The 19,888-nt window shown below is 30.5% G+C and overlaps 3 protein-coding genes and 1 non-coding gene across 5 annotated transcripts; 1 reads left to right on the forward strand and 3 right to left on the reverse strand.

Moving 5' to 3' along the window:
* Window positions 1-1,676: 1,676 nt before the first annotated feature.
* On the reverse strand, window positions 1,677-2,793 carry LOC108846300 (eukaryotic peptide chain release factor subunit 1-1). Its single transcript, XM_018619524.2, has one exon. It carries the CDS (start codon window positions 2,685-2,687, stop codon window positions 1,836-1,838), a length of 852 nt encoding a protein of 283 aa, XP_018475026.1. The 5' UTR covers window positions 2,688-2,793; the 3' UTR covers window positions 1,677-1,835.
* Window positions 2,794-3,230: 437 nt separating this feature from the next.
* LOC108847834 (acetyl-coenzyme A carboxylase carboxyl transferase subunit alpha, chloroplastic) lies at window positions 3,231-7,787 on the reverse strand. Of its 2 annotated transcripts, none has more exons than XM_018621183.2 (11): window positions 7,505-7,787; window positions 6,988-7,364; window positions 6,709-6,891; window positions 6,468-6,628; window positions 6,259-6,373; window positions 5,368-5,522; window positions 5,236-5,287; window positions 5,091-5,159; window positions 4,936-5,013; window positions 3,686-4,872; window positions 3,231-3,599 (listed from the first exon to the last, which is right to left on the reverse strand). In XM_018621183.2, exons 2-10 carry the CDS (start codon window positions 7,330-7,332, stop codon window positions 3,709-3,711), a joined length of 2,322 nt encoding a protein of 773 aa, XP_018476685.1. In that variant the 5' UTR covers window positions 7,333-7,364; window positions 7,505-7,787; the 3' UTR covers window positions 3,231-3,599; window positions 3,686-3,708. The 2 variants fall into 2 exon arrangements, with proteins under 2 accessions (XP_018476685.1, XP_018476683.1); XM_018621181.2 differs by having other exon boundaries at window positions 6,988-7,370.
* Window positions 7,788-7,823: 36 nt separating this feature from the next.
* TRNAE-CUC (transfer RNA glutamic acid (anticodon CUC)) lies at window positions 7,824-7,896 on the reverse strand. Its single transcript has one exon. It is a non-coding gene; the product is annotated as a tRNA-Glu (tRNA).
* A 3-nt stretch (window positions 7,897-7,899) lies between these two features.
* On the forward strand, window positions 7,900-9,753 carry LOC108845849 (OVARIAN TUMOR DOMAIN-containing deubiquitinating enzyme 3). The gene is made up of 8 exons (XM_018619040.2): window positions 7,900-8,057; window positions 8,133-8,274; window positions 8,369-8,453; window positions 8,522-8,585; window positions 8,988-9,093; window positions 9,188-9,242; window positions 9,328-9,381; window positions 9,482-9,753. The coding sequence occupies exons 1-8, from the start codon at window positions 8,027-8,029 to the stop codon at window positions 9,629-9,631; spliced, it is 687 nt and encodes a 228-aa protein (XP_018474542.2). The 5' UTR covers window positions 7,900-8,026; the 3' UTR covers window positions 9,632-9,753.
* The last annotated feature ends 10,135 nt before the right edge of the window (window positions 9,754-19,888 follow it).

Below are 19,888 nucleotides of genomic sequence, written 5' to 3' on the forward strand. Positions count from 1 at the left end.
TGTTATTTTCAGTTAAAAATAATTAAATATTTAAAATATATTATTTTAATTTATTTGTATACCTGTTCGTATAGCGAGTTGATCGCTAGCGATTATAAAATGGAAAAGACAACTCTAGTTAGAGATTAAAATGGCACGCTTTTGTGGGACTATTTTCGAATTAATTATTCATATATAGGTGTTTAGAAACTTATTAACTCATCAAGATATTTCAGAAATAAAAATGGCTGGTAAATATTTGGAAAGACATCCCCTAGTCTATATTTGAGAAGTGATTTGCCACATGTCTTCTCTACAATTGTTTTCACAAAAAAAATTATGACGTGGCTATTAGAGTTGATGACATGTCATATGGTTAAATATGACATGGATAATTATATTTAATGATAATATATATTTTTGGAAATCTTTTTAGAATATGGCAATAACTCATATATTACATTTAATATTGATTTATATTTTTGGTAAACTTTGTAGAATATGGTAATAACTCATAAATCATCACTAAAATAAATATATTCAAATATGACATTTTGAATTTCGAAATATTATATAATTTTACTTTTATAATTATAAAATTTTTATTATCTAAAATTTTCTGAAGTTTAAAAAAAAATTAATCGTAATATCATTAGTTTCTTTTAGATATCTACAAATTATATAAATATTATTTAGTTTTGATTTTTGACAAATATACAATTTTATATGATTTTTAGTAATTTTGTACAAGTTGATTTAATATATTTAACCAAATGAAATAAATAATTTTTATCTAAGATTTTAACTTTATTATATATACATATATATATTCTTAAATATAATTTAAAATTAAAAAAATCTCTTAATTTTATGCTTAATTAATAATATATATATCAATTATTGTTCAAAATAATAAAATATATAATATATATTAATTATTCTCTACAATCGTTTTCACAAAATTAATATGACATGGCTACTAAAGTTGATGACATGTCTTATTGATTAATATGACATGAAAAATTATATTTAATGCTAATTAATATTTTTGATAAACTTTTTAAAATATGGTAATAACTCATATATTACATTTATTGTCGATTTATATTTTTGGATTTTTTTTAAAATATGTTAATAACTCATAAATCATCATTAAAATAAATATATTCAATTATGGCATTTAAAATTTCAAAATATCATTTAAATTAAAGATATTTCAAAAATATATACATATTTTAAGAAGATTATATAAGTTAAATCATAAAATCAAATTAAATCATAAAATCATTAGTTTCTTATATATATCCACAGATATTATAAATATTGTTTAATTTTATTTTTATGACAATTATGCAATTTTACATATTTATTTAATATATTTAATTAAATAAATAGATAGAAAAATCTACTTAAGATTATAATTTTAAATATATACATGCACATTCTTAACTATAATTCAAAATAAATATATTGTTTTTATATTAATTTAAATGTTCAGTTAAATCAAATTTATATTAAAATATTGATAAAAAAAATTATAATATTAATAAAAAATAAATATAATATATATTTATCTGTTAAAAATATTTTAATTTTTTTTACTTCACATGGTGCAGGAAAACACCTAGTCAGATTATATTAGTCGATGATACGTCAATAAAAAAGAAAAACAATTATGACTATTTGATCTTTTTCAGTGAAAGGGGAAAGGTGTTAGTTATTCACCAAGACAAAAGTTGACACAAAACATTTGTAATGAAAACTATAACAGATATGTAGCAAAACGCCAAGAAGGCTAAGTTAAAAGAAAAACAACGTTCAAGAGATCCCATATCTTTTTGGAAAAAGAAGTTTCATCAGTTCATTCTGTGATGGAGGATCCCTCCGATGCCTCCAAAACCTCTAATAAACTGACGACCTTCATTAAACATGTCGGTTACAAACTCTAGCGCACAACCAAAACGAACGTGTTCGTTGGCCAGCCACTCCACTAACGGGGTATTCTCCACCACAACTAATTCAATGTTGCCTTCTATGAAGTTCTCTTCGTTACCTTCTTGTTCACTGTCCAAGTACTTTATCACGTTTTCACCAGTTGCATTGTTATTCAACACATATCTGTTGATATCAAGATCTTGCCACACAATCAGTGTCTCAACAGCACCCAACCCCGAGACCAGAGTGTTCAACGTATCATCCACGCCATAGACGTACCTCCCTGTCTTCCGGCTTATCTCCTCAAGGAACCTCCTTACCAAAGCCTTCTCTCGAATGAAGCCTACATCCCCTAGTATTTCAGATGACAGCTCGATAGCTTGGTCGAAACCAGACTCTCCTCCATATGATACATCCACCACTTTCAGTATCTTGGCCTCAAGCCTTGGATCAAACATATGAGACTGTCTCAACTCAGTCTTCAGATCAGCTGAACCGGCAAGTATCAGCCCAGCCACATTAGGCTGACCTGTTAAAGGATTGATGTAGTACTGTGTGACGAGCTCAGCAGCTTTTCTTATGTAAAGGTCACACCTCTCCTTACGGATCTTGGCAAACTGAAGAGCAGACACTCCTCCTCTAGCGTGTTTCCCTGGAAGATCAACAGAGAACTTGTGAAGGACCTCACGGGTGGTACGGCTCAGAGTTCCAAAGAGAGCCCCGTGCCTGTCAATTACAATAAAACCAAACACACCCTCGGCGGTGTCTCCCATTGTTAGGGTTTAAACCTTAACTTTGTGATATAGAACTTGGAATAAACTTGATACCAAAAACCTGTCTTTGCTTTTATAGCTCTCTCTTTTTTCTGATGATTTATTCCTTGTCTATACACCTCTATTTATAGTCCATAGGTTTGTTCCTAAACCCATCTCTATTATGACTATTTTTCCTTTTTCTGGTTGTAGGTTTTTGGCCGACATAGAGTAAAAGGAAACTTCCATTACACATTTGTTGGACTTTCTTGTCTTGGGCTGGAACTCAAGCAATTATTGGGCCTTTTCCAGTACCCATGTTAAGCAAAAACAATAAAGGAAACCTGCAACAAGCAAGAAGGATTTTAGCAAAACAAAAAAAGAAACAACAACCAAGAAGCTATATATAGTTATAACTTATAACCTTTATCATATATAACGAGATAGATATTGCGCGATTATTACTCAGAAAATCAGCAAACCTAATCAATTTCATGGTGTGTGTGCTCTATCAGTAAACGCAAATTCTAGTCTAGAGAGAACATATATAATGGAAAAGTCCAGTTTGACCTAAACTTTCTTCACATATATTTTTTTTTTGCTTCAAATAAAATTAAAAATATTATCAAAGGTTTTGAACAGCAGAGTGAAAAGTGTTACATATTGTCATGTGAGACTCGACTCAAAACGACAAAACTAGTGTTCTGATGAAACAAGAAGACATAACAAATACTACAAGAAATGAATTCAAAGACAAAAGTCACCCTTGATCAATCCAGAAGCTAAAACTAAAAGAAAGCAGGCTTCTAAGTTGATGGTTCCTCCCTTGGAGCTTCTTCTTCTTCTTTCTCTTTGCTATTTGGTCAGATCTTGGATAGTTCTAGAAAAAAAAAGCCTCTTCTTCACAATGCAGTCGAAAAGAGCTTCATGATCCTGCGAGTTTAGTCTTTGCATTAGCGTTGGGTTTGGTTTGGTTTGATGATTTAAAAGAGGATGTTTTCATCAGGTTATTGACTTACAAACAATGTCTTGTTTTGTGGTTTCAGGTGAAGCTGGAGTTAATGATCTCTGGTTTCTCAGATTCTGAACCATCTTCATCGTCATCATCATCATCATCTTCCTTCAGGCTCTCTGATTTCTCTGCAGCTAATTCACATGCAACTGCAAGCTCCTTCTCAAGCTCCTCTTGCTTTTCCTGCAGTCCTGACATACTCAAAGCATCTGCAATCTTCTGCTTGATCTGCTGCTCAAGAGTCTCGATCTTCTGACTACTCACTTTGGCGTCACCCGGACTCTGGCTCGCCTTTGCGGCCTCCACTTTCAGCAACTCAACCATGCTCTTGATCTCTGGTGTCCTCACCACCTCCTCAATCTTCTCACTGATCTCTTGGTTCAGCTTTTCAACTCTTTCTTGAATGTTTTCGCTCGGAACAAAGCTCTGCTCAGCAACATCCTTCACATTCGGTGTCACAGCCTCAAGCTCCAGACCCATTGAATTCAACACGCCAGCCATCTCTGCTTCCACCTCTCCTTTGGTCTTCAAAACCTTTTCTTTCAGCTCATCACTCAGCTCTTCAAAAGATGATGCTCCTGAGCTTGCAACTTCGGCTTTGATTGCCTCAACCTTCTCTCTGACTTCAGGGCGGTCCACAGCTTCTTGAAACCGCTTATTGATCTCATTTTTAACCGAAGCAGCTTCTGAAGCTGCCTTGGCTCTTGAAAAGTCTCTTAGCATGTCAAGCTTAGATCTTAGGCTCTCGTAGTTAGGCGCTTCACTCAAACGAGTACTGAACTCTTCCTTGAGCTTCTCAATCTTCTCTATCAGAATAGGGTGCACAAGATGCTCCTCAGCACTAGCTTTCGAGAACTCTCCACGAATTGCTGCTAATCTCTCCTCCAAACCCATTGCTCTTGCAGCTTCAGTGTACTCATCATCGATCTCTGACTTGAGTTTCTTAATCATCTCGTTAAGAACTTCACTGGAAGGCTGGTCCTCTGAAGAAGTCTCCTTGGCTTTCAGAATCTGTTCCTTTAGCTTCTCAACTTCCCCCTCCAGCTTCCTGCTAGTGGAGACCATATCGTCTCTCCTCTTCATGTTGACTTTCTTCTCCGGCTCTACGGGAGCATTCTCAATGAACACTCCAATCTTTCTGTACTTGGCCATCCTGTGCTTCACCAGCTCCTCCCCACTCATTTTTCCAAACTCCTGAAAAAATTAAACAAAACTCAGAACGTTTCCTGATCCACATCCAGCTTTGAGGCTACGTACATTCATGTTTTCATTGATAGCAATCTTTATCTGCTTCGACGTCCATGAAGGATCAGCATGAGCGCCACCAAGAGGTTCCTGCACAACATGCAAGAGAGAGTAACTCACTGATCCAAAGAGGCTAAAACAAATAGACTAGAGGTAGATGTAGTTACAGGTATGATTCCATCAGCTACGTTAAGCTTAACCAGCTCCTTGGAGGTAATTCTAAGCTTTTCAGCAGCCTGCACACAAAAGTTTCAATCAATTGTAACAACATCAGATATTTACACAATTCACTTAGCAGAACAGTGTACATACCTCAGGAGCAGCCTTGGAACTATTCCACAAGATCGCTGCACATGCCTCTGGACTGTGAAAGCAGAATAAATAAACCAATTTTGTAAGAATATCATTATCATCATCATAACTACATAAGAGGAAAGCTCTTACCTGGCAACATAGAAAACAGCGTTTTCGAGCATCAGCATTTTATTAGCACAGCCAATGGCCAAGGCACCACCAGAACCACCTTCTCCAATGACAATAGAAATAATAGGAACTTTCAGACCGAACATTGTCCTCAGATTGTTTGCAATCGCTTCACCCTATTATACATATCTTCTCTATTAAAAGAGAAGTACAATTTTATCTACTGTAAAAAAGTCATAACTAGACCATCTAATAAGTAGTCTAATAAACTGAATTAATATTAACATATCCTTCCTATTAACCATGAAACCATCTTATGTCGCTAAAAAATCTAAACAACTTCTCCTATTGATCATATTTAACGGAAATTTTATTAATTGTTATTTAATTTGATTCTAAAATATATTTACTAGATTTGATAATTGATTTATTATATATATGATTCATATAATTAATCATCTACTACATTTTTAACTTTATTTAAACACATGTAAAAATGAAATAAAAATATCTCTAAAACTTTATTTAGTCTCATTGACTTCGTATACTTTGCACCTCTATATTTACTTCATTGTAAATATATCTCAATATTAAATATTATAATATTTAATTGATATTAAATCAACTAATAAATATATATCACCAAACATGAAAATCTTTATAAAATTGTATGCAAATTTAAATATAAAATAAAAAGCTTTAAAAGTAATTTTTGGTTCTGTGTTACTCAAATCTAAATATTAATTTTCAGTTTACATAACACAATTATTTATTTTCATACAAATTTAAATTTACTACTAAATTGATACAACACCCGCACGGATGTGCGGGTTCAAGTCTAGTAAGCATTAAGTTGTTATGCTGCAGACAAACCAGTACTACACTTCAAACATAAAAAGACATTTCATGTACCTGTCCTTTTTCCTCGGATTTAAGGTCTGCATAAGCTCCAGGAGTGTCGATGAATGTCACAATGGGGAAACCGTGATGGTCTGCGTAATACATCATCCGTAACGCCTTCCTGTAACTGTTCGTTGGCATTACAGAAGATTTGATGAGAGTGTTCTTTAACTATTTAACAACGAAACATGAACTTCTTTAAAAAGACAAACATAACATACCCATGAGGAGTAGGCATCCCAAAGTTACGCATTATATTTTCTTTGGTGTTTCTACCTTTCTGGTGACCGATGAACATGTATCTTTTCCCATCTATGGTTCCAATACCAGTCACAATGGCTGGATCATCATAACCCGCCCGGTCTCCATGAAGCTCCATAAACTGAAACAAAGAAAAACAAAAGTTTTTATCTCCAATGTATGACCAAAAAAAAAGAGGATAGTGATGAGAGAGCAGAAGACCTTGTCAGTGATGTTATGTATATGATCAAGGAAGGTAGGACGGTTGGGATGTCTTGCAATGTTCACACGCTGTATGGGAGTGAGGTGCGTGTAAAGATCTTTCAGTGCCTGTCTATACTTGGTTTCCAAAGTGATGATCTGATCAGTGAAGTCCAAACCAGTTTCAGCGGCCATCTTCCTCACCTGGCATCCACCACCAAAAAAGGAACCAACGTTAAATGGCAGTTTTACTCAGATGCAAAAGACAAAATGAGTTTAGTAGTATTTTGATTTCTTTACATCGAGAATCTTCTTCTCGAGTTCGACGAGTGGCTTCTCGAAATCAAGAGTGACAGGCTTTTGTGTGTCACCCAAGGGTTTGAAAGTGGAGAGGTAAGACAAGACTCCTCCTTTGACGTTTGGGTCAGGGTTGGAAGGCCAGGGGTGATCGAACTTTTTTCCTTTCTTGAGCCGAGCTGTCACGTACAGGTTGTTGCTGCTTTTGGTGGATGTAACCATTGCTCTTCTTCCTAGGGTTCTCAATGAGACACCACCAGTGACACCGTTGGTTGAGCTACGCAAGTAGTCAGAAGCAGAAGCAGAGGCTCCACACAATGCTATGGATGAATGAGACATTGAAGCCATTCTTCAGCTCTAAAATAACAGATCTCTCGATCCTGTTACTGAACAAATCCACCAAAAAAAAAAAAAGACAAATCGAGTCTGATGAGTTTCAAAAGCATGACTGAATCCAAAAATGGGAAGATTCGTTTCATTGTTCATTTTCAATACCAAAGGTATAAAAAAGAGAACTCACCTCAAAGAAGAAAATGCCAGAGAGATCCAAAGATGAAGAGGGGTGGAGTCAGAAGGGAATGAAGGAAGAAGGTAGAGAGAGCATAGAAGAGATCGTCGTCTATGAGAAAAAAGAAGTGTACGCGAGCGTGTGAGAGAGCGCGTGGGAGTGTTTCGATATTTCTTAGGCAGAAGAAGAAGTACACAAACTAGTTCAGTTAATTGCCAACTGCCAGAGTTTTCCTGTTGGTTGCTAAAACCATAAAAAGTTCTAGACTTCGCTCTTTCGCACGTGTGGCCTCGTCCGTGTGAGATTAAAAAAAAATGTGAAATAAAAAAAACTCCGTTGCCGGGACTCGAACCCGGGTCTCTCGGGTGAGAGCCGAGTATCCTGACCAGCTAGACTACAACGGATTGTTGTTTGAACTAAAAATGTAATATTTGTAACAATAAATATTTCATCGCTCCCCCATACTCTTTGGTCTGCTTCTGGTTGTTGGCGAGTCAAATCTCACTCCTCTTATCATTCTGTCCGTAGAGATTGATGTCCATGGAAGAGCTAAAACCTTCGAACAGTAACACTTCATTTCTCTTGCACCCTTTTTTGTTGAAATCTGTTATCGTTTTAAACAGTTGTAATCTTTGCGCAGATAAGATTCTTGAGCAGCTGAGACATGGACTCGCTAGGTTCGAGCTTGTGTCCTCCCCTACTCTTTCAGTCTCCTCTGCTTCCTTCTTAGGCGCCACGCAGAGCAATAGCTATGCCTTCTTCGCCAGAATCGGTTCCTCCTTGTGAGTTTTTTTTCTCGTTTTTAGGGTATACCCATCATCCAACTTAATCTGAGACTTTGAACAGTAATGATCTTCTGTATATTGAAATATTCAGAAATGGGTCTCCGGCAGCGAAGAAGGTTGAGCAGTACGCGGTGGATAGAGTTACTGGGGATGGTCGCTGTCTCTTTAGAGCTTTGGTATACTTTTTTTGGCTTATGTGGATTGTTATTGTTGAGTTTTCTGAATCAACTGTTTTAATTGGTAGGTGAAAGGAATGGCCTTTAACAAAGGACTTACTATCAATCCCCGGAGAGAGAGAGATGATGCAGGTGTCACTCTTCTTTACTACCCTCCCCCCATGTTTTTGATGTTTTATTGTGTGTTTCTTAAACCTAAGAGATCAATATTGGAGTTTTTACAAGTATGTTGGGCTTATGGTTTTGTTGGAAACTCGAAATTGGAATCTCTGTCGTTGTTAAAGTAGCTGAGAAAGCTGGGGGGGGGGGGGGGGGGGGGGGGTTGATGCTGAAGTTAAGCTTGCTGAGTTTGTCCGGTTTTGTTATAACACCGTGTTATCTGCTAAACTGTTTTGTGGATTCTCTCGTCTATTGATTGATTGAGTAATAACATGAGTTGTTGATAAACCTTATCTCCTTTGAATGTTTGTCTTTCGTTCATTCATCATGTTTCTGTGTGGCAAACAACAACAAAAACTTGCATTACATCCACAGATGAACTACGAATGGCTGTGAAAGAGGTTATATGCAATGACCCCAAGGAAAGGGACAAGTACAAAGAAGCTTTAGTAGCTATCACTGTGGAAGAGTCTATGAAACGGCGAGTCGTAACAATAATTCATTACTCTGTCTTTCCCCATCTTCTCTCAGCTAAACGACTATTTGATCCTTGTGACATCGACATTTTGCTTCAGGTATTGTCAGCGGATTGGAAGACATGATTTCTGGGGAGGAGAGTCTGAGCTGCTAGTGAGTAACTTCTCTGCATTGTAAACCTCAAAATGTTCCACATCAATCTAAAAATTCACGTTTTTTTTTTGTTTGCTTCCAACAGGTGCTTTCCAAGCTATGTAAACAGCCTATCATCGTCTACATACCAGAGCATGAGGTACAAGTCCTTATGATCTTGAGTCTTAGATAGACAAGAATCTGTGTTTCTTTTGTTCTAGTTAAACAGGTCTCAATTGTATTCGGATCTTGATTTGCAGCATAGGAGAGGAGGAGGGTATGGGTCGGGGTTTATACCAATTGCAGAGTATGGAGCTGAGTTTAGAGGAGGCTGGGGAAAAGGGAACAACAAGAAGAATGTTGTTAGGCTTCTTTACAGTGGTAGAAACCATTATGATCTGCTTCGATAGACCAAATAGATTGGAGTCTTGTACCTCTGTTTGAATCATCCATTATTCCAAATTTGTTTAAAACTTGGATTCGGTTTGGCTACTTTGGATCCAGCCAAACTTAATTACGTCTGGTTTGGTTTCGTGTTTGGATTTAGTACGGTTTGGTTTGATTTGGTTACAAAGTGATTTAATTTTAGTTCAGATGAAAAAATAAACTTTGGGGAGTTTATCGAATCTGAAAGTTGAAGTGATTTAATTTTTAATGAGATTTTAGATGATCGTAGGTGAGTTGGAAAATTTAGGATAGTTTTTGTTAAACCAATTTTAGATTATCATCTTGATTGTAGGTGAATTGAAAAATTTAGGATAGTTTTTGTTAAACCAATTTTAGATTATTATCTAAAACTATAGAGATTTAGTTTTTTATTTTCATAAGTAAGAAACTCTTCTTAAATACTGTAAAAAAAATTTAAACGTTTTTAAAATTTTAACTTAAATTTTGTTCAATAACAACAAAATTTTACAATGTTTTATGAAATGACAATTTCAGTAGCATTTGATTTTAAAGTGTTTTTAAAATTCCACATCTAAATAATAGTAGATTTTTTATTTTAATATAAATCAACTCAAACTCCTAGTTGAATATTTCTCTTAGTCTCTTTCCGATTAGAAGTTGTGGTATTCAATTTAGATATTCAAATGGATTTGATAGAATTGAAGTTTCCATTCAATTCTTATGTTATAATTGATCAATTATGTATTTCATCAATTCTCTTAAGTTCTTATTTTATTGGTTTATGCATTTGAAATCATTCTATTAAAATAATTTTAAATTTTAGTGTTATTCGATACATTAACTTTTTAATTCTATTAAAATTTTGTATATTCAATTTTTGATGGATTTTATGGTAATTGTATTTGAAAAGAATTTAATGGATATTATATTATAAAATGTAAATAATCAATTCTTAATATTTAAGTTGAAATCCAAAAAAATGAAATATTAATCTACTATTGAAGATATAAGATTGACTAACCCGAAAATTTGTTTATACCACTAAGTATGCGAGATATCAATAGACAAAAAATCCGTTGCAGCTGATCAGGAACCAAAGGAAGAGATATCATCATACAGATAATTTGTATACACGGTTTGAAGCTAAAAATTAGTTTATTATTATTTTTCTTAGTATAGTTTTATTTCATTTTTTAAAATGACTTTTTATATCTATATGGCATGTAAATAATTATGGTTTTACTATTCTTACCAGTAAATTTTTTGTTCTTTCTTTGTGCATTTTATATAAAGAGATTCAAAAAGTTCAAGAAATTTAAAAGAAGAAGTTCAAATCAAATTTAATTGTATCTATTTAAAATCTAAAATAAAAGAACTAGACAAATACATTAAAATCCTCATCAAATTATTTAAAATATTTAAAATTTGTTTTTTATATCTTCAATTGAATTCTTTCAGAATCAGTTTGATTCTTGAATGTAATATCATCTCCTTAGGCATCTGAATTCAACTCAAATGGTCAATTTGATTTTTGACTAGGGGCTAATCCGCGCTACTCGCGGAGTAATTTTTATTTTCAAATGTTAACTATATCAATTATCTTCACTCATCCTATTCTATTAGCATTATTTTACTTAGCAACTCTAGTGGCTAAATTACACAATGAACATGTAATCCTATCAATTATCATCATTCATCCTATTCTATTAGCATTATTTACTTAGCAACTCTAGTGACTGAATTACACAATGAACATGTACTCTGATCAGTTATATTCACTCATCCTATTATATTAGCATTCTTTTACTTAGCAACTCTAGTGACTAAGTGAACATGTACTCCGATCAATATTGTTGTATTCTGAATTGTATGTTTCTATGAATACATGAGTGATTTCTATTTATGATTTTTATAACTGAAAATTTTCATATTTTTAAGTTAAAATATTGTATTGTAGTGTTGATGTAAGCATTTTTTATGATGTTTGAATTTTGTTGTTATTTGTGTACTTACCCTAAATTGTATTAGACCTTAATCATTTTTTCTGGAAATATAAAATAATGGCACAAGAAGTATATATCAAAAAAGTATCTAACTACACATATTGTATATTTACACATATATCCTTAAAAAATCAGAAAACTATACAGATAGATGTTTAATGTAACTTTTATTTTTAATATCGTATATTTACTTATTATTTAGCTTTTATTATATTTTATATTTATGTATTCTATATTTTTATATCAAATGGTAATATTATGATACATGTTTAATGTAATATTTATTTCTTAAATTGTATATTTACTTATTATTTTTTCACAATATATTTTCAGATAGTTATTTAATGTATTTTTCTATCTCTTATATTGTATATATACTTATTATTTATTTTTCTTATATTGTATATTTACTTATCTAATATTACGACATATATTTAATGTAACATTTCTATTTCTTAATTGTATATTTACTTATTATTTATTTTACTATACATTTTTCAGATAAATATTTAGTTTAATTTTCCATTTTTTTATTTTATATCAAATGATAATATTGTGTTAGATGTTTAGTCTAATATCTCTATTTCTAATATTATATATTTACTTAATTTTTAGTTTGTCTTCTATTGTATATTTTATTTATTCTAATATTATGATAAGTGCTTAATATAATATTTATATTTCTTATATTTTATGTTTACTTACTATTTATTATTTATTTTACTCTATATTTTTCAGAGAGATGATTAATTTAGTTTTTCATTTCTTAATTGCATATTTACTTACTGTTTATCTTTTCTTGTATTGTATATATACTTATTATATTTTCTTGCTCTTACATCAGATAATAATATTATGATATATGTGTAATGTAATATTTCTATCCTTATATTGTAAGCTTCTTTTTCTTATATTCTATATTTACATATAAAAATATTTAGAAATAATAAAAATGTAAACCTATACATTTTTCAGTTAGATGTTTAATATATTTTTCCATTGCTTATATTGTATATTTACTTATTATTTATTTTTCTTATATTATGTAATTACTTATTCTAATTGTTTTTGATTTTATATGAAATTATAATACTACGGTAGATGTTTAATGTATTACTATTTCTCATATTGTATATTTACTTGTTATTTATTATATTATACATTTTTCAGATAGATGTTTAATGTAGTTTTTCTATTTTTTATATTGTATATTTACTTATTATTTATTTTTCTTATAATTTATATTTACTTATTCTAATATTATAATAGACATTCAATGTAATATTTTATTTCTTGATTGTAAATTTATTTATTATTGATTTTACCATACATTATATATGTTTAGTTTAATTTTCTATTTCTTATATTGTATATTTACTTGTTTTTACTTTTTCTTATATTGTATAGTTACTTATTCTAATTATTTTGTTTTTACATCAAGTTGTAGTATTACCAATAATGTTTAATGTAATATTTTATTTCTTATATTATACATTTTTCAGACAGATATTTAATATAGTTTTCTATTTCTTATATTTTATATTCAATTATTATTATTTATATTTTATATTTATTTATTGTAATTTTATAATAGATTTTAAATGTAATATTTGTTTCTTGTATTGTATATTTACTTATTATTTATTTTACGATTTATTTTTAGATAAATATTTAATTTATTTTCTTTTATTTCTTCTATTATGTATTTACTTTTTTTTACATCAAATCAATACTATTAAAACAGAAGGATTTTTTTAGGTGATCTTCTGTTTCAACAATATTTACGGATCTCTTCTACTGAAATATTTAAAACTTATGTTTTTCTATTTTTTCTATTTTTAATCAAATTAAAAATTTGGAAAATTATTTGTAACAACTAATCGGATATTCTATTTGTAGGAACATTATTTCATTACGATAGGGACAACTGATATTTATAAAAATAATAAGAACAAAAATCAAAAAATACAATACCGAAACAAATGAATGAAGAAAAAATTGCAGAGTCAAGATGGTTAATCTTTTTCCTTAAATCTTTAAACGCCCCGTAGTGTGACGGTTGCATAGCGCTCAGATTCCCAGGATACAACTGTAACATTGTTTCTGTTTACCATCACCAAAAAACAGAATCTATCGACCCTAGTTTTGTGTTGTACTCTCAGACTTAAGAAATAAAAAAATACTAACATAACTTTTCAATATAGAAGAATGTGGTTTTTTCTTTTGCTATTGATGTGTCCAGTGGTGGAGGGAGGAAAATCATTTAGGAGGGTCAGTGTCTAAAAACTACCATATTTTACAGGGGTCATCTAGTTAAAATTACCAATAATCACATAATCTTTATAGAATTATAACAGCAAATTTTTTTTTACAGAAAATCCACCTGGGTCAGTTGACCCATGTGACAACACTGTGGCTCCGCCACTGGATGTGTCACTTTCTATCATGCTAACAAGCCATTTATATAAAAAAAATAATGAGAAACACAAGTTTCATTTTCAACATAGAAATGAAACCTCCATGGTGCACTAATGGAGACTTTAATTTTTGTCAATTAATATGTGAATTCATTTCACATTTTGACCAAGAAAATTAAATAGTATAATTATTATTATCTGACTCATTCAAACAAAATAATATACTTTAAATGGATTTCTTTTTTATATTTTATCAATATAAAAGATCAAATATATTTGGTTTATAAGATTAAGTTAATGAACATGAAGTCCAACTAACAAATCAAAACCCAAATCCAAATATCTAATGTGTATATTTGTAACTTTATACAAGTTTATCAAATCATACACATTAGACTTACATTTCTCATTCACACTAACTCTATTTTTAGCATATGAATACATTGCTCAAAAAATAGTTCCAACAATCCCCCACATGAATAGAAATGCTTCTAGACACTTGACGACTCGACAGACTTGACTTCCTAGACAAGACTCGACAAGACTCACCTAAAGACTTTTGAGAGTACAAGCGAGAAATTCACTGCATGATGAGTTGGTAGCAATTTTCAGCCTTGAACCAGTCATTGTTAATAGCTATCGGATTTATTCGGCCAGGAGGTGGCCATGATGTCTTGAACCTCCCGGGCTTTGGTGTAAACCTAGACAATAGCCAAAACACAGCTTCATTCTCTCACAGAACTAGGTTCTCTATTGTGTTCATTGTGGCCGTGAACAGTCCTGGTTATCATGTGTGAACTTGGAGAATATAGCCTTTCCTTCATTCTCTTAGAAACGGTCCCATTTCACACTCACTAGGTGATTTGCCATTTGTTTTGTTTAGAGGAGTATCATGTACTACTCCATTCATATCTCAAAACAATGGACACAAATCATTAAAAGCAAATGCTTATCCTCTATTCCTTACATGTAGCACTGTTTAATTATCATAGGAACTGGGTATAGACCGAAGTCTTACAGTGCTTTAGGCAGATTTAGTTTGACTTAGTTGTCTCCTTGAACCTATTTCTTGGGATCTCCAATCTGATAAGTAGAGTTACCGCCAAACCTCATCTTAATTCACAGGCTACTCATTCCTCTTGATGATATAACAATTTGATCACATAATACACCTTTAATATAAGGATCCTAGGTTGTCATCACAATGAACATAATCTCTTGAGATTAGTCGAGATCAATTGTCTAATGATTTTTGTCATCTTTTTTCAAGATACAATTAATCATTATACACAACAAACTTAGTGTATGACACTAGTTTTTTCCCTAAAAAATCATATTTTGATAACTATCATTAAGTTCGTTTGGCCTCTTGCCAATGATTTTATAGCAAAGCTTCCCCCACATTTTTTGAAATAGCTCAAAAACATGCATATTTACATTTAACATCTCTTAAGAGTTCAGAAGGTTAATCTACAACTCTTTTAGATTTAAATGAATAATAAAAATAATTTCGAAAATTGATACAATTTTCTTTAAAATGTATTTCATTTTCAGAAAATCACATTTTAGATACAACTATTTTCATAGTTCTCTCAAGATGATTTATAAATCTAACTTGTATATTTTGGATTTATTCAAAACATATTTTTGCTTTTAGCAAATATATAAATATCATTACATGATATTTTTGTACCATAAAAACCACAATTTTCTATGATTATTCTCAACCATATTGACTTTAGAAATTACAATACACATGTTAGTTTCAGTCATATTGGTCTGAAAATTTATCACTGATTTTCAATGGTCAATCCTTTTACAAAAGATGCATTTAAGCATTGACGAAATACAAATGTTTTGATCAATATCAACAAACACTTTATTTTTTATGGCAAATAATTTATATGTGGCACACCTCTCTCAAACTTAATTTGAAACGTCGACTCACGAAATCCATTTCTATTCATACCATCTCATCTCTTAAAGATCGAGATTTTATAAATCACTTTGGTTTAGTTATATTAAAATCTGAATTATTCACTAGGAACCAAAACCAGATTAATATACTACTCAATACCAAACATATGATTAATAAAATTTGAACAATAACTAAACGAGAAAAAACGTTATATTCAACATATTGTTTTAGTAATTAAAAATCAATAGATAAAACATATCTTTGACCAAAAAACAATAAAGTCTTTTCCTTTGCAATTGTAACGGTTTGATATAAAATCAACATCAACTTTTTTTTTTCAAAAAACATATTCAAAAAGATAAGAAAAACTGACAGTTTTTTTTAAATCATTAAATTCTGCAATTTAATATAATCAATAATCAAACACCACAACCTGCAATTTCTTTTCCCGTTCGATTGCTAGAACTCACGATCAGCACCTGTTGACTAGTTTCACAAAACTTAAACCAATGTTAGTATCATTTTGTGCTGAAAAACAAGATCGATCACTAGTATTGACTGAACACGAATAAAGCTAATAACCAATAAATCATTCAAATCACAACCGAACACATAAGTGCAAGAGAATTATTTTAAATAATTTAACCGATCCTGCAAAAAAAATGTTAGCTCAAGAACACAAGCTTTACACAATAGCATAATTGGTTGGAGAAAGCACAACTCCAGATTTTGTTTCGAGACTGTTGATTAACCTGTTTTTAAAAAACAGAACTTTTAACAAATATCAGTATTGTTAGTGCAAAGCATAAACAATGTTTAAATATTTAAGAGTGTAGGAACCTTATTTCACTACGATAGGGACAACTGATATTTATAAAAATAATAAGAACAAAAATAAAAAAATACAATACCGAAACAAATGAATGAAGAAAAAATTGCAGAGTCGAGATGGTTAATCTCTTTCCTTAATTCTTTAAACGCCCCGTAGTGTGACGGTTGCATAGCGCTCAGATTCCCAGGATACAACTGCAGCATTGTTTCTGTTTACCATCACCGAAAAACAGAATCTATCGATCCTAGTTTTGTGTTGTGCTCTCAGACTCAAGAAATAAAAAAAATACTAACATAACTTTTCAATATAGAAGAATGTGGTTTTTTCTTTTTCTATTGATGTGTCACTTTCTATCATGCTAACAAGCCATTTATATAGAAAAAATAATGAGAAACACAAGTTTCATTTTCAACATAGAAATGAAACCTCCATGGTGCACTAATGGAAACTTTAATTTTTGTCAATTAATTTCACATTTTGACCAAGAAAATTAAATAGTATAATTATTATTATTTGACTCATTCAAACAAAATAATATACTTTAAATGGATTTCTTTTTTATATTTTTATCAATATAAAAGATCACATATATTTGATTTATAAGATTAAGTTAATGAACATGAAGTCCAACTAACAAATCAAAACCCAAATCCAAATATCTATTTGTAACTTTATACAAGTTTATCAAATCACACACATTAGACCTCCATTTCTCATTCACACTAACTCTATTTTTAGCATATGAATACATTGCTCAAAAAATAGTTCCAACACTATTTGCCATAAATAAATGTATATCACCACTTAATTACTTCATCATATTTTGGCCAAACAAACAAAAATTGAGAGCTTGATCATTCGTGAACAGATTGGACAAATACAGATTCTTATGAGTTTCATTTTAAAATAGCAGCGATAGTATATTCTAATCAATATGATTACAATAAAATCTATATCTTATTAAAACAGAAGTACACATATATAATACCCCTTAGTTTTCAGTGTTATTTACAATTGCATGCCACTGAGAATTAAATTGGATTTCCTATTTTAATGCTTGTCTTTTTCAGTTATATTAATATGTTTCTTTTTCTTTCCTATTTTAATGCTTGTCTTTTTTCAGTTAGATTAATGTGTTTTTTTTTCCTATTTTAATGTTTATCTTTTTAGTTAGATTAATGTATTTGGTTTTTTATTCTTCAACAATTAATGATATTTTAAAGTTGTCTTTTTTTGTCTAACTTAAAGTTGTCTAAACTATTTGAAATTATAAAAAATAGTCAAAAGTAAACATATAAAATAGATAAACAATAATCAAACACCAAAAATATTTAAAATATATATTTATTCTCCATCCAAATATTAAAGTTCAACCTGTTTTTTAATTTTTAGTTTAGGTATTTTGGCTTACATTACTCAAATTTATATGTTTTGAGAAATTTAAAGTATATATAAATTTTGAAATTTTAAAAATAATTCAAACGGGTTATCCATATCCGTACCGAACCCACAAATACCCGAATCAAACCGAAACAAAAATTTATAAATATTTGAATGTTGCTGAAATCTTTAAACTCGGGAATCTCAAACCCAAATAAATTTTAACCGAATCAGACATAACGTAGTCAATGTAAAACGATCAAGTATTATAAATATATCATTTAGTATAAATAAATAAAAACTAAAACAGAAAATTAATACCCGTGCGGTCGCACGGGTCAAGATCTAGTTTCTTTTAAAAAAGCAACGACATGCTTGAAGGGATATCTACTGTGCTCGCTTCTGATCTTCCTCAAACAACACATGTGAGTTTTTTTTTATGAGTTTCTTCGTGTTCATCTGCTAAGCAGTATGGGTGGTTGATTTTGATTTTTCTTTGGGTTTTAGTTAATTTTTGATTGCTAACGATTTTTAAAATATTATTGAAGAATACTCTCTAATAATAATAATTTCATATTAAAGAATGCAGAAAACTTAAGCAATGAAAACTATCGCAGTGTATTCTCCACTGATTTTTTTTTACCATTTTGTACATTTTCTTTACTTTTATTTAATAGTTTTAAGTTAAAAGTTCACTGTATAAACATTTCATAATGTTAGTCAACTTTGTCTTATCATTTCATATATATTTTCTGGAAACTTATAAAATGGTACATTCACTCCTTAACTATTCTTTAACGTTAGGAACTAATTTTATACCAAATTAATTAGAGAAATTTTAGGTACAAACAGAAATGGTAGCCTTATAATGTGATACTAGATTTTGATCCGCCCTTAAAAAGGCGGGTATATTTTTTGTTTGAAATTTAATTTTTGATATTTGTGTTTTTCTTTATGATTATATTTTAATATAATCACATTTGTGTATAAATTTTAATCAAAACATATATTTTTAAAAAAATAATATCAATTTAAAAATTGATACGATATACGCAAGGCTAAGGTTGGATTGCGGATCGAATTCGCCCGCTGACCCGCAAACCCGCCGGTTTTCAATTTTGTTTTAGTTAAAATATACCGGTACAACCCGCAAAAATTTATACACAAATCTGATTATAAAAAAATAAAAATATAATCAGAAAGAAAAACACAAATATCAAAAATTATACTTAAAACAAAAAATATATCCGCCTTTAAAGGATAGATCAAAATCTAGTTTCTATTTTAATAGTATAGATATTTTAGTTTTCTAAAATAAAGTAAAATATAAGAATATTCAATTTTGATTTATTTTAAATCTATATGCCTTTAAAAATAAGGTATATTCTTTGAAAATATATGTAAATTATGATTGATTTATTCTGATATCTTAGTTGTTAAAAATATAGACATTTAAAAAAGTCGGATAAAATATGTTATAAACTTTGTCTTCAATAAGTGTAAAAATGAATCAATATGGGATAATGGACAGAGAGTGATTTAATTTATTTGTTGTCCTTTTGTTCGACCGTCTAAAAGGTGACTTAAGTTTTTTGTTTTTTAATTTTCTAAAAAAGGAATGGCAAAATAGTAAATACAACTTCGTCTTCCTCAATCAATTTTTTTTTGTTTTTGCAGATCCACCGTGAAGTTCTTTAACCCACCCTCTC

This window comes from Raphanus sativus, chromosome 3, assembly GCF_000801105.2.
Source record: "Raphanus sativus cultivar WK10039 chromosome 3, ASM80110v3, whole genome shotgun sequence".
Lineage (NCBI taxonomy): Eukaryota > Viridiplantae > Streptophyta > Magnoliopsida > Brassicales > Brassicaceae > Raphanus > Raphanus sativus.